The following is a 14,800-nucleotide window of genomic DNA, read 5'->3' on the forward strand; positions in this document are numbered from 1 at the left end:
CGGTTGTAATGAGCACAGAGCTTGGAGTGGTTGCACTTTCTGCTGATAGCATCTTCCTGAGAGGCTAGTTCTCTTGGTTTTTCGCAGCTAACACTGCATGAGGTCGAGTTCTAATAAACCACATTAAAATATATTCTTCTTCCTGTCCAGGTTGGGACTATTTTTGCGCAACCATCAACCAAAACTGATCTAGTTTATCAGCTTCAGTAAAGATACATTGGTCACATTCATTTATTTATATATTTCTGCTTTTAGACGATGATCTGGTTTGCGGTGTTATATGAAATGTATGAAATCAGTTATATCTCTGATGAAGTCTAAGATCTGAAATGCACAGAATAAAAGGCCACCTGCAACTCGATTGCTGTGCTGTATTTTCACAGAAAGCTGGGCCCAGAACCGAGCCTACCCCCACAGCCTCTAGTCTCACCTACATTACAGTCCTCCTCGGAGGGTTCTGAAGGCACACCATTACGCAGAGCAGGTAACATGTGCAGCCAGCGGACTCGATTCCCTGTAATAAACAGGATAATATATTTAATATTGCTAGCATAAATTTATCCAGCCAGTTAGGCAATGTAATTTGTTTATGTTTGATTTGATACAATGAATGCTTTTATTAGATATTTAGCTATAATAGAACTCTTTGCATGAGAGAGCATCAAGTGACACTTCTTGTTTAAATATGTTAGCATCAGAGCCCAATTTGAAGGTGAAACATAAGCTGAAGAAACACCTCAACACCCGCAAGAGTCCGCTCACCCGCAAAGAGAGTGCTCCACCTACTGTCAAACACCGAGTACCTGACACACTGGGTAAACACACACTCAGACCAAATGAGGACATTTGTAATGCAGATTTTTTTTTTAAATATGGTAATCAGCTTTCAGGTATGTGATTAATATGCGTACACTTCTTTTGTCCACAGACTCATCTCCCAGCAGCAGTAGCACCCCTGTGTCTGGATGTAGTTCCCCCAACGACAGCCTGCCGAGTGAGAACGGCCTGCTGCCATCTGCAGGTGTCCTCTCGCACGAGGTTAACACACACCCACGCACGCACACACACACACACACACACACACGCACCTACACACACACACACACACACACACACACACACACACACACAAGCCAATAACAATAAATATTCCAATACAAAATCAACTTTTATCATTTTTAAACATCTTAATTTTATAAGCAAGAATATAATTTTATTCTAATTTGGACTCAGCTACCTTTGCTTGACCTTTCTGGAACCTTCTGCCAAAGATCATCGACCTTGTGACACATCCTTAAAAAGGACAAAATAACTCAATCTTAACATTTCAAGTAAAAGAGATTCCTTTTTGGGGCGGGGGACCCGAACACTTTTTGACGTTTATGATCTATGAACCGATGGTGCTCAAAATTAATTAAGAGAAACATAGAGGTAAGCCTGTCAGAAAGGTGATTTTGTGCTTGTGATTGACAAAGGTTAGCATTGTTCTATCAAGTAAGCACCAGTTAATTCATGAGTTAATTCATGTACCTGAGCTGTGTAAGATGCTGAGTAATGACATGTTTAAAGCAGTGGCATAGGAGCATTGGGGGAAAGTGAGTGTTTGTCAGCAGTTTATACATAATTCATTTAATTACATCTCTGACAACATCTTCCACACCTGCTGATTCCCTCGTGTCATGAAGTACCGTAAAGGAAAACAAGCTGTGGAAAACAACAGTGGAGATGACTCATTTACAATGTGCAAACACAGGTTTTGGTTACTGCCGATTAAGCAATTACAAAAATAGGGAGTGCAGCACAGATTGTTTTGTAAAGACAAATGCATCTTTAGTTTAAAGTGGATTTGAAGTTATTTTTATAGCGTATTAATGTCTGTTGTTTCCAGGCCCAGAAGCTGCTGCTCAGAGATGGTACCCTAGCAAACTTCACTATCCAGAGTCCTTCCACCCTGCCTACCATCACGCTGGGGCTACCAGCCAACACCAAAGTAAATACAACCTGTTTTCTTAAAATGAGTGTGAAGTTGAACAGTTGTTAACTTTATCACCTCTTTGCATCTGTTTGGTAAAACAAATCGAATTCTATATGTATGTGTTACTTAATGTATCCTTATAAGATGTATCGTATAAACACAGGCATAATAATCGGACCACAGAGAGGTGAAATGAATAAGATATCTCTTTATCATGGCACCTGGCACCACGATTAGGCAGCAAATAAACATTTTTCCTTACAGTTTATGAGTTAAAAGCAGGGAAAATGGGCAAGCGTAAGTATTTGAGTGAGTTTAAGCTGTTTTTTGATGGCACAATGATTGGGCCAGAGCATCTGGTCTGCAGTTTCTGTAAAAGTGGTCCAAGGAAGGAAGAGCTGTCAACAGACAACAGGGTCATGGGCAGCCAAGACTCCTTAGGTCCTTCCATCCACACGGATGTTGCTTTGGCATGCAGTCACTACCCAAGCATTGTTACAGACCAGGTCACCCACAGCAAAAATGGTTCACAGACAGTTAAGCACAACAATGAATCTGGAGTGTTGACTTGGCCTCCAAATTCCCCAGATCTCAATCTGATTCTGCATTCGTGGGCTGTCTGATCCAATGAGGCCACACCTAAAAACAAGACTTAAAGGATCTGCTACTAACATTTTGGTGCCAGATACCACGGCACACCTTCAGGGATCTAATGGAGTCCGTGCCTCAAAGGGCCTGGGATGTTTTGGCAGGAAAAGGGGGATAATATAATATTTGGAAAGTTGTCCTAACGTTATGCCTGACTGGTGTATAAAATATGCTTTATATGATGCATATAAATATATATAATGCAGACTAACTCTGTATTATTTGTCAGGCTGAAGGGGAGCTGTCGTCTCTAAAGTTCACCCGGGTCCCGGTGGTCACAGGTCCAGGCTCACCGGTCTTTCTGCCTCTGAGCAGAGAGGATCAGGCTGGCCAGCTCAGCCCCCACCTGCCCGTCATCATTCTGGAGCCTTCTGGACTCGTACACACTCCTCTGCTCACAGGTAGAGGACATGAAATCTCACATATAGACCAAAACGATGAAATATTGTTTGTTATGTTAGAGCACCACATAGTGGTGGAATTAAGAGTAACAGATTTTTGCTTGGCTTGTCGCAACATTATATTCACATTGCTTTATGTGTTCAATACACGAAAGAAACCTAAAAAATGTACAGGTTCATGTAGATTTGATTAACTTAATGCCCAATGCAGTGCATTAAAATGTTCTAAAATATTGTAGAACCATCTATTGTTTCTTTATTCACTCTTCTCAGTTCCAGGTCTGGACACAGTCCCGCTGCAGTTTAGTCCCCAGTTAGATCACCTTGCACCTGGAAGTGCTCAGCCTCACAAACCTCTGAGCAGGACGCGCTCCGAGCCCCTCCCTCAGAGCCAGAGAGCCCTTCATACACATCTCCTGCAGCAGCAGCACAGCACGCAACTACTGGAGAGGCTCAAACAGCAAACACACCTGGGCAAAGTACGTGCAAGTAAATGCACACACCCATATTCACAAAAAGGGGAAACAAGATGATTGTGAGAGCCTGGGCAACATCCACATATGAGCAGTTTGTGTGTTTAGACGCCCGGTTAAATCAGGCATCCGTTCCTTGAAATGTTTAACCTTTTTCTCAGAAGGATTATTTGTGAAGGGAGATTTTCTGGGTAATCTGATCTGCCACCTTAAATCTGATTAATCTTACAGCAAATGTTCCTGAGAAGGCTGCGTTGTGAGTGGAAATATGAGCATTACTTAGGAGTCCCGTGTAAGGGCTCAGTGTACTGTTCTTATACTATCTTTTTAATCTTCTTTTTTCCCCTGGAGTACTATAGACTATTATTGAACATATGAAAAGAAAAAGGTACATGGAAAAAAGAATTCTTAATCTTTTTTTTTCCTGATCACTTTACAATACAATGAATGTATCATGGGGCCTTCTTGCCCAATTTCATGCAAACATTCTATTTTGTTTAACAGATTTTAAAATGCTTGCCAGTTTTTGAAATTTATTTCAAAATTCATTATATAATCACTGCAGCTTGTACTTTAATTTTGAGTTTTAAAAAATAAAGTGCAAGCTATATTTCATAAATGCTCTATTCATATGTGTGTGTGTGTGTCCCTGTGATATTTATCAGACATGTAATTGTGATATATTTGTCTATGCACAGTTGATGTCCAAGTCCAGTGAAAAGCCCAGGTTGCATCAAATCCCTTCTGAAGAAATGGACTCAGAGGATGGGGGTGCAAGCTCACCCACTGAGCCAACCTACCTGAGCAGGGTGAGGGCAGAATCTTTGAGGGAGGCAGAGTCAGTCACATCCAAGGGCCAAGAAGACCAAATCAACCTGCAACACGCACTTATCCTCAACCAGGTTTTAAAAAAATTAATTGTATTTTCTCATAGTGTGCGCTCACACACCATTCCCACATCTCATGTGTCCTTCTTCAATAGCCCTGTAGAGGGCACCCTAACACTTTCTTGCTAATTGTGGTTCTTTCGTGCACTTGAAATTGGAGAAAAAATTGCGAAACAGATGAAAGAAGCAAAGATACCATAGTCAGGTTGATAAGCAGAAACAAGAACTTAGGTGCATTTTCTAAACTGTGTACAATTGTGCTTGCGTTACAGTTTCCATCGGATAAAAATTTCTACTTGACCCAAGTGTTATAACTCTTTTTTCTGTAGTCGTTGCTATGGGAACAACAGAAGCAGTTGCAGCAGCTGCATCGACAAATGGAGACCTTGGCAGTACCTATGTTATGCAACAGTGGCAGTGCTGGAAGTGGGATAAGTGTGCATAGACCCCTGTCCCGCACACAGTCGTCCCCGGCCTCCACCTCCCTCACTCTTCCAGAGAAAGCCCTGAGCTTGGCTGACACCAGCATCAAACCACGCTTCACCACAGGTGAGTCAAACATGATCATAAGTTGCTTTTATTATCTTTTCATCAGTGTGACAGCATTTCTTTTAAAGTTAATCAAAAATGCCTCAGCAATAGCAATTTAGCACAGACACACATAATAACCAACAAAAACTTCAGTAAAATAAATAAATGGCAATATAAATGCGTCAAGGTCTCTATTTACAGTATATTTGTAAAATTGTGGGTCACGTATACAACAAAAATAACCCTCTTGTGTGTGTCTGTGTGTTCACGCAGGACTGGTGTATGATTCTCAGATGCTAAAGCATCAGTGCACATGTGGAGACAACAGCAGTCACCCAGAACACGCTGGGAGGATCCAGAGCATCTGGTCCCGACTGCAGGAGAGAGGCCTGAGGGGCCAGTGTGAGGTACAGCAACAAATTACAAAATATGGTTTTATTGATCTTACAGGTGCAGGAGATTTTTGTGGCTTTGCGTGTTTTTTCCTTTATTGCATAGCAAATATCCTGTGCTGTTTGGTTCAGTTTAGACTCTCCCTAAAGAAATATTCTGCAACTTTTTTATGCTTTAATGAACTGAGAATAAAAGACTAATATTATGTTATTTTTAAATATCCCAATTTAATGCAATCATAGATTCTATTTTTTATAGATTTTAGTAAGCCTGCTAGTTTTTTAAAATTTATTTCAATTTCATTCAATTGCATTATCAGCACAGCTAGTACATTAATTTAAAGTACAATATAGTAAGCTATATTTCAGAAATGCTGTATTCATTGTGTCAACATGAACAGAAACAGTCTTGAAATAGGCAAAATGTCTCTGGTATTATCTCTACGACATTCCCCGTGTTAGAAAGACTTATTAAATCTAGATTAAAGGTCAATTCTAGTATAAAATTACCATAATTAATAAAGAATGTGTGATGTGAATAATTGAAGTCTTGCAGAGTTCTTAAATGAAATGAAAATTCATACAGAGCATTCGTGGTCGCAAAGCTACGCTGGAGGAGCTGCAGTCGGTCCATACGGAACGCCATGTCCTGCTTTATGGCACCAACCCGCTCAACAGACTCAAACTAGATAACCGCAAGCTTGCAGGTATTCCACGTTTCGTTTTCACATTTTCAAGTAAATTGTCGTTTTGATGGATTGTGAAACTGCGTAATTATTACCATCTGTAGTAATTGTATAATTTCCGCCTCTATTTCAGGTGGAATAAAGAAAAATCTCCACTTATTAATTGCTCATTTTCTGTGTCCACAGGGATCCTCTCCCAAAGGATGTTTGTGATGTTACCATGTGGGGGTGTGGGGGTAAGAGGAAATATACAGTCACAGGTTGATAATTCTCCAAAAGCTCTACGTGAAATTGATCTAAAGCAATCACTGCTTTTGATGAAAGACAATATCGTTTCAAAGAGGCGACAGGGCACGCAAGAGAGGATGACAACAAAGACAGGATATTAAAGAGGAAAAGACATTTTGTTGGGCCAACGCTTATGGTCGCCTGACAGTCCATGTCAAACCATGACAAGTCAGACTAATGAGAGCAACATGTTCACGGCCAGGGATAAAAGAAACGTCTCACAATTCAGTGTCCCATGCTGATGCAATGAAATGCCAGTGTGTGACCAAACTGAAGACAAGTTTTCTGTAAAACTGACATTTTTTTTTCTTCGGTTATCTTGTCATTTTCCCACAGAGATTATAACATAGAAGTTGCTGCTTGTTTATATTCTTGTCACATTATTTTCTCTCTAGGTCGATAATGATACCATCTGGAATGAGTCGCACACCTCCACAGCATCACGGATGGCGGCTGGCAGTGTCGTTGAGCTAGCCTTCAGAGTGGCCAAAGGAGAGCTAAAGGTGGGGTCATATCAATCTATCTATCTATCTATCTATCTATCTATCTATCTATCTATCTATCTGTCTATCTATCTATCTATCTATCTATCTATCTATCTATCTATCTATCTATCTATCTATCTATCTATCTATCTATCTATCTATCTATCTATCTATCTCACATATACTGTACAGTATTTTACCCAGTCAAAAGATGGTTTCTAGGAGAAAGAGGTGGAAATTGGAATTTTTAAATATGTTGAAAATCATTTGTAGCAGAAATGACACTTGCTGTTAAAAATGACCATGTCTAAGACTTTGGTTATATGGAGTTGCAAACGCTAATTTTATGTACTGGATTGATCTAAAACCATGTAATATTCTGGCTCAAGGACTTTTGCTGACACACAACTTCCTTTTCCTCTTTCTCACAGTGATGAAAGGTAAGGGGGTAAAAATAGGATTATTTTGGCATCGCAAATGCTGGCATGTAAAAAAACTAAAATGGTAGCGGTTAGCTTAATCTGAAAACCCCCCAACAGAAACAACAAACAAGTAAAAATAAACAAAACAAGCATGGCAGACAGAAATGAAAAACAAAAACACCACCCTACCCTACATATCGACCACAGCACGACCACTAGCATTCATGTTTGTGCGCTAAACATATCATACGCAATGTATATACTGATTTACGAGACAGCTTAATATGGATGGTTGAATGGTCATTTGTGTCGCGTCAGAATAGACGTGCCATAAATGCCGGTTGGACTTGAAGAATCCTGCTGTTTATGGATGACACGCCGTTTAAAGCTATCATCTTTTTCTACGCAGAATGGCTTCGCTGTGGTCAGACCGCCAGGGCATCATGCAGACCCTTCAAATCCCATGTAAGTGTGATAAAAACAGTCATATACTGAGGAAGATGAACACTGAGTTTATATTTTCCCTTTTGCAACTTTAAAACTTGGCACATGACAAATACAGTAGATACAAAAAAGACAGGCACTTGATGTCGAATGTCTGTGGAATTATTGTTTACTCTTTTTGTGTTTTTCAGGGGTTTCTGTTACTTCAATTCTGTAGCAATAGCTGCCAAGCAGCTCCAACACAAGCTTAGTGTCAGTAAGATCCTCATTGTTGACTGGGTAAGACAGCAGTTCTGTTCTCATGTGAAGGTTTTTTTCTATTGGTTAATATTGTATTCTTCTCGACTTATTCCTAGGATGTTCACCATGGTAATGGCACTCAGGAAGTGTTTTACAGCGACCCAAGTGTTCTATATATTTCACTTCATCGCTATGATGATGGGAATTTCTTCCCTGGCAGTGGATCACCTGCTGAAGTGAGTGATGTAGTTTTCTACGTACATTTGAACATGCAATGTAAACAAAGTTCATAGTTTTGACTGGCTGTTGGAACTGCTTGAATGTTTCAATGTTCAGGTTGGTTCTGGAGCAGGTGAAGGCTTCAATGTTAATATCTCATGGACAGGAGGTCTGGACCCACCCATGGGAGATGCCGAGTACCTCGCCGCATTTAGGTATGACCTACTATCATATTGAAACACTGTAAGCTCGCAACACTGTTTGTTTAAAAAAGTGCCATCAGGCGCCCCATCATGGTACCGTGGTTACCAGCGACACCTCACTGCGAGACGGTCCCGGGTTCAGTTTCAAGATAAGAATTTGGGAAATAGGCAATTGTATGTATTTTATTCCTAAATGGAATCTACAGTAAAAGGCAAAGATAGTGATTCACCCTCAGAAGACAGGATGAAATAGCGCAACAAAGGTTTTTACCTAAAATTTGAACATTTAAAAGTTTATTCGGTGCAAATCTTCCAGGCAGTCTAACACCTTTTCTGAATAATTTTCCAACAGCATTTTTTTGAAGATTGAAAATCTTTTAAATATGGAAAGGCATTTTTCTGTGAAGCCTTAATCAAACAGTTTCTCTCATTTCCTCTGGGCTGAGCCACAACAAACATTCTTAAGCCGAGTGGACGATGAGCATAAAGTTGTCTCTGACGCACTTCCTGTGTAATTAATAATTCCTGGTCATTTGGAGAGCATGTGTCTGGCACACCCTGTTCCAAATCATTTCAGATGCTTTACAGTAAATGGCCTCCAGGTCCAGGAGTTGACAGACTGCAGACCTCTGCTTCCTACTTGTGGGTTGGATAATTGTGATTAGTGGGTGTTTAGCACTAGTAAAATTCCAGCAGTGGCCTTTTTAGTTTAGTTAGTTAGTCTGATGCATTAAACCAATGGAAATTGTTGTAACTGGAAAGAGGAACAAAACTAACAAACATTTGCTTAAATTAAATACTTCAAAGATGCATGTGAAGCTCAGTGTGTGCGATCACTTATGGAGGACTTTCTAAAATGTAACACTGTTTATTCTGCACATTTTTTCTAAGAAAGCTTGTGGAGATTGTGAATAGAAATGCGTCTCTAAAATCTCTGTGGAACAGTTTGCAAATATTTTATAAGCATTTTTTCTTTAGATTTTTGGTATGTATATTACACCAAAATAGGACACAAAACATTTGTGTGGCAATACTAAATTATGCATAGTAACATGTATCATGATATTTAGATGTTGTTTTTTATGAAAATATTTTTTAATATTATATGGGCAATGAAGGTTTGGCATTTTTTTAAAAAACATCAGATTTAGTGTTGTGCTTTGACATGTGTATTTTTATTTTTGAAATTCCAGGTGTTTAACATTTAGCTTTACATTTCTCTGTCCTTATTTTCAACTGTCCTGATTACTGATGTCCGCAGGGAGATTTTGATAAAACCCTTTAACTGCAAAAGGCTTCCAGAGCATGATCACAGTCAAATACAATTATTTTGTGTTACAGTGTTTAGACCTATTTTTAATTAATTATTTAAATATTAATGTTACGGCTGTGTCCAGACATTTGTTCCACTTCATGTTATTGTTTGAATTCCATTGTTTTAACTGCCCTGGAAAGATTTGCTGTATTTGTAGTATCTAACTTTTTCTCATCAGTGACACATGCATGCACACAAACACACACACACACACACACCACACACACACACACACACACCACACACACACACACACACACACACACACAAACATTCTCCCTCTTCTTTTTCTGATTGATCTTTAATAAGCATCCCTTCTGCCCTCCCTCCTTCCATCTCTCTATTAACTTGTCTGTAGGTGCTCTCTCTGGGTGCAGCTTTAATAGGTCTACCAGGAAGGAGGGTTGGTTTTTGTGGTTAAGTGTGTGCATGTTTGTCACCATGTGACTCTCGAAGGATTATTAATATGAAGTGAAAGAATTGGCACACACCACTGACAGGTTAACCTTTGGCTTGTTTAACATTTTACACAGTTCTCCATTGGTGTGGTCTGTGTCTTCATGCATTGTTTATTGTAATGTGCATATGTGTGTGTTCCTGTTGGAATGTGTTTTGTGTGTAAATGTGTCTATGAGCTCATGTTGTCCATCTGCATGCAGTCATGGCAGTGTTTGTTTGGGTATGTATGTGAGGGAAGGGGAGAGAGGGAGGGTCCCCGGGCAGAATAATGAAGGTAAATGGATCCCAGATGGACTGTTTTTCCTCTTTTCTCAGTGCTGTCAATGACGTGAGGAGAGTGACAAGCCTTTAATGGGAAGCAGACTTGCACGCTACAGCTTTGAACTCTGCCAGCAACGCTGAATGGCAGAGCTGAGCTCCTCTCCAGCTTGGGACAATAACGCTTCCCTCCAAACAACAATAGCGTTAACTTCATGTGTTTGAAGTCCACACAGCTATAAGACAGGATAAAACAATATGATTTTGTCAAGAAGACTTGTCTCACTGCAGGCTTTTGCAGCTTCTCCAAGATAGGAACAATAAGCCATTGTCGGCTGTGATTCAGCTCCTGCGTCACATTCATATTTTGGAGGATTTGAGCTTTGTTTCTGTCATCCAGCAGAATACCCACTTTAATTTGACGTCATTACATTCTGCAGATGGACATGATGAGCAAAGCGACATAAAAACATCCAAGGTTAATAAGTCCATAACATGATTAAGCCAAACTCAGAAACGTGTCCCATCCAGTCCAACTAAAAAATTATAAGCAAGAATTCCTATTTACCCTTACAGGATTGTTTTCATCACATATGCTACATATTTATATTCTGTAAAATAATACTATCTAATAAAAGGAGATCTATTTTGTCTCTTATGTAATGCAGTATGTACAGTAGTTAAAAGTCCCAACACTGTCGGTACAAAATACAAAATGACAATTTGAGGTTTCACTTCTTGGAAATGTCGTTTTTACACGGCGTATGTTACTTTTTATATGAGAGCATGTCGTGTTTTATAGTAAAGACACGATGGGGTTTTCTTTGGCTTAACGGTAAGAGCCAACCAGCAGGAGCAGCAATGACACAGACGTGGAGTTTCAGCAGGCTCTGTGGTTGTGTCTCCACAGGTCTGTGGTGATGCCCATTGCCCAAGAGTTTTCTCCTGACGTTGTGCTGGTGTCGGCTGGGTTTGATGCTGCTGAAGGAAACCCGGCTCCTCTGGGAGGGTACAAGGTCTCCGCCAAATGTAAGCACAGCTCTCTACCACAGATTGCACAGTCTCTCCTTCAGGCCCGGCTCTATGCTTTTGATTTTCCTGAGGGATGCCAGCTAGAAAAGTAGCTTTATAATCCTGCGGGTATTCAAAAATATTAGTAGATTATTACAGGTTCTGTCATGAGCACCAAACAGGAAAGGCTGTATTTTTACTGTACATCCCTACATCACCGATGTCACCATAATTACACCCTCAATGGCTACAGCAAATCTTAGTCGCATTTTTATTTAAAAGATATGTGAATGAATAAAAAGTGAGTTGTATATCAGTGCTTGTTATACTCAAGAGCATATGAACAGCATGTTTTCTGTCACAGGCTTTAGTTTCCTGACCCATCAGCTGATGTCACTGGCAGGAGGTCGTGTGGTTTTAGTCCTTGAGGGAGGTCACGACCTCACAGCTATCTGCGATGCATCTGAAGCCTGTGTTAGCACACTTTTAGGCATACAGGTAAGACGTGCTGGAGTGTGTATTTTTTTACTAGAGGTGCCTGCTGTACATTCTGTAGTCGGAGAGCTTTTTATCTTACACCAAGAATTGTTTTCACAATCTTTGTAGGACCCGCTTGCAGAAGAAGTTCTACTTAAGAAGCCTAACGCTAATGCAGTTCACTCCCTACAGACAGTGATAAAGATTCAAAGTGAGCAATTCCTTCTTTTTATTTTTAAGTGGTATTATTGTTTTGTAGTAGTAATACTATGTCATGTATATGGTTGCTGTAGGTCAGTACTGGCAGAGTGTGAAGGCTCACAGTGGATCGGTGTGTCTATCCTACCTGGCTGCTCAGAGGAGAGACTGTGAGGAAACTGATGCTGTCAATGCGTTGGCCTCACTCTCTGTGGGAGTCCTTCCTAATAAGAGGTACAGCATACACTTTGATGGTTTGAAATAGAGGCAAAGATACAGTCTGTCAGACATCTTGCAACTCTTCACTGACATGTGTTTCTCACTCTGTCTCCTCCAGCATCTCCGATGAACCAATGGAGCATGACAGTGACTCCATGTAGAAAAAAAAACCTGACCAATCACCTCGCTTTTTTGGGCACCCCACATGTAGCCCCTGGTCTCCTGACCATGAATGGGGTGCACGTTGAAATGCCGTTGAGGCCTACCTAATTGCCTTATTCATACATGCACATCACCTATAAACAGTGCTTAACCTCATGAGAACCTCATTCAGTTATCTGGGCACCTCCATGCTGCTGACTGCTCAGCACTCCATGCAACTAAGAACCCTTTTATGTCCCCATCAAGAAGCAATAACAGTTGCTTTATAATGCACTCCTCCATTTTGTTGCCTTCAATTTGCCTTAATATAGGAACAACATCAGGTTCAGATTTCTGGGGTTTTTTCTTCTGCTATTTTGTTCCCATTTCAGAGTTGAAGCAAATGTATAAACTTGATCAAGAAATGCAGAAAGAAGAGTATGCATCCCATCGGACAGCTATAATGCACAAATAGCAACAAGTGGCTACATCCATGAAAGAATGTGGCAATAAAGACTAAAAGATTGTCTGTTGTAATAATGTCAATGCAGGTTAACCACTAAAACAAGTCAATGAGGATAAAACATGGTAGACTTGAGGGGAAGTAAAAATATGCAGCCTCAGACAGGCAACTGTGGCATGGAGAAGTGAAAAAGAGGTAAATATATCTGTATTTTTATTGCACTGTTGAATCTATAATGTGAACCATAACAAATCCCAAGTCTCTGGGAAAAGACAATTCCTCTTTACAGGTTCTTAAGTAATTTTTATAGAGGTCGCTGTACTCACTCTTAAACATTGAAATGTCTTATTAAGTCTTAGTCCAAGGAAATGCATGGGCCAGAATGCTTGTTATTTCTATGAAAATGTCATGAAAAGTAGGCAACATTTTAAAAGCAGGAAGTTCTATTTCATTGCTGTTTATTGTCTTAAATGCACACTCATACATAATACATACACAGTAGAAAACAATGACCAATTGATGTACCACTAGTATTGATTGCTGTATATTTTTTATATTAGAAAGGTCCATGGCACCACTGAGGACCATTGTATTGCTTTAGATGCACTTGTACATCACCCCCCCCCCACAAATTGCCTTAAATTGCTTGCATTTGAACCATGTGGATTCAGCAGGGACCAGTACATGATATGACTTTTTTAGAAAACAATGTTTAAACCTGTGGATTTAAAATTCTTCACGCTTGCTTCGATTCTAGCTTGTATTAAATGGTTTGTTTCCATCAGAGGTTTTGCTTAAACGTTTTACATCCTCAAATGAATATAAGAGCGTCGTCTGATTTTTAACTTCTGTCAGTTGAAGATTTTGTTAAGACATGATTTTACTGTGGACATGTATTAAGTTCATCTGGCTGACAAAAATCTGTTTCCACACATGCTTAAATCAGACACTGGGCATTGTTTGCCCATTAGACTGTCTCAGAGTGTTTTATATTAAGCAATAACGCAGTTCATACAAGGACTTTGCCATTGCAGACACACTACTACTGCTGCACTGCTCTGTTGGTAAAGTTACATAGAGGACTGGTGCTCTGTAATAGGTGAGAATGAAAAGTCTATTATGTACATGTTTCATGTTATTCTTAAACAATATGCTGTGTTAGGCAGCATGCCCAGCAGGAGCATGTGATGTCAATGAAGTAAATGTGTCAAGTGTGTGTAACAGAGTGTTTACACTTCTGCCGTGTGTTTGTTATACTGTAAATGACCTGTTCTGTATCATACTTCATAGTTTTTGTCTTAAGTTGAGGTCAGTATTGCCTCTAAACTTCATTCCCTTTATTATGATGACTTTTGTACCTTTTAAAAGACTGTAAATATAAACTCAAGACCAAAATACACATCACGCATGTGCCTTGATGCATTCAGTAGTATGTGTATTGGCAACTTTTAACTAACTGGACTTAGAGTAACTTTTTAACCGATATGACAATCTTTAATCTTTCTTTCAGGTCTTTCTGTATTTACCATTTATGTTATTTTCCCTTTATATTTCCTGCCATGTCTATGTATAGGTAGAGTTCTATTTTGTACTGTTGTTTTTTCTTCTCTTGATTAAAATTAGTTCCATCCATTAGTTGTTGTTTGTTTTTCTAAACTTGCAATATATTCTATTAAACTCTGGCGTCATTTTTTAAAATTTGATAGAATAAATAGAATTTCTTTTTTAAATGAGCAGATCGTGAATGCTATTTATAGCAAAGAATTATAAATGGATATTCATAGAAATTGCATTCAGTTGTGAAAGTGACATGTAGCCTCTAGTTTATTGTTTTCTTTAATTTAGCTGTAGTCATAAACAACCAATTCAAGTGGCACCGAGTGTGAAACAGCCAATAACTGTGTTACCTAAAGATAAAGTAACGTTAAGTATAAATCTGTTGGTACTTTGCTTTTTTCCTATTAC

At 39.4% G+C, this 14,800-nt stretch overlaps 1 protein-coding gene across 4 annotated transcripts in view; it reads left to right on the top strand.

Moving 5' to 3' along the window:
• hdac7a (histone deacetylase 7a) overlaps nucleotides 1-14,463 on the top strand; it is a 38,676-nt gene extending 24,213 nt beyond the window's left edge. For 3 of the 4 annotated variants that reach the window (XM_057041547.1, XM_057041549.1, XM_057041550.1), the window contains 21 exons: nucleotides 384-484; nucleotides 693-815; nucleotides 929-1,038; nucleotides 1,889-1,990; nucleotides 2,853-3,024; nucleotides 3,298-3,503; nucleotides 4,196-4,399; nucleotides 4,714-4,933; nucleotides 5,189-5,322; nucleotides 5,894-6,014; nucleotides 6,180-6,229; nucleotides 6,677-6,784; nucleotides 7,598-7,653; nucleotides 7,824-7,911; nucleotides 7,989-8,108; nucleotides 8,209-8,306; nucleotides 11,237-11,355; nucleotides 11,702-11,835; nucleotides 11,944-12,025; nucleotides 12,108-12,246; nucleotides 12,350-14,463. In XM_057041547.1, coding sequence (XP_056897527.1) covers nucleotides 384-484; nucleotides 693-815; nucleotides 929-1,038; nucleotides 1,889-1,990; nucleotides 2,853-3,024; nucleotides 3,298-3,503; nucleotides 4,196-4,399; nucleotides 4,714-4,933; nucleotides 5,189-5,322; nucleotides 5,894-6,014; nucleotides 6,180-6,229; nucleotides 6,677-6,784; nucleotides 7,598-7,653; nucleotides 7,824-7,911; nucleotides 7,989-8,108; nucleotides 8,209-8,306; nucleotides 11,237-11,355; nucleotides 11,702-11,835; nucleotides 11,944-12,025; nucleotides 12,108-12,246; nucleotides 12,350-12,392 — 2,530 coding nt within the window. In that variant the 3' untranslated portion in view covers nucleotides 12,393-14,463. The remainder of the gene's footprint in view (nucleotides 1-383; nucleotides 485-692; nucleotides 816-928; nucleotides 1,039-1,888; nucleotides 1,991-2,852; nucleotides 3,025-3,297; nucleotides 3,504-4,195; nucleotides 4,400-4,713; nucleotides 4,934-5,188; nucleotides 5,323-5,893; nucleotides 6,015-6,179; nucleotides 6,230-6,676; nucleotides 6,785-7,597; nucleotides 7,654-7,823; nucleotides 7,912-7,988; nucleotides 8,109-8,208; nucleotides 8,307-11,236; nucleotides 11,356-11,701; nucleotides 11,836-11,943; nucleotides 12,026-12,107; nucleotides 12,247-12,349) is intronic. The other variant, XM_057041548.1, reaches the window with a different exon arrangement.
• The last annotated feature ends 337 nt before the right edge of the window (nucleotides 14,464-14,800 follow it).

This window comes from Takifugu flavidus, chromosome 8, assembly GCF_003711565.1.
Source record: "Takifugu flavidus isolate HTHZ2018 chromosome 8, ASM371156v2, whole genome shotgun sequence".
Lineage (NCBI taxonomy): Eukaryota > Metazoa > Chordata > Actinopteri > Tetraodontiformes > Tetraodontidae > Takifugu > Takifugu flavidus.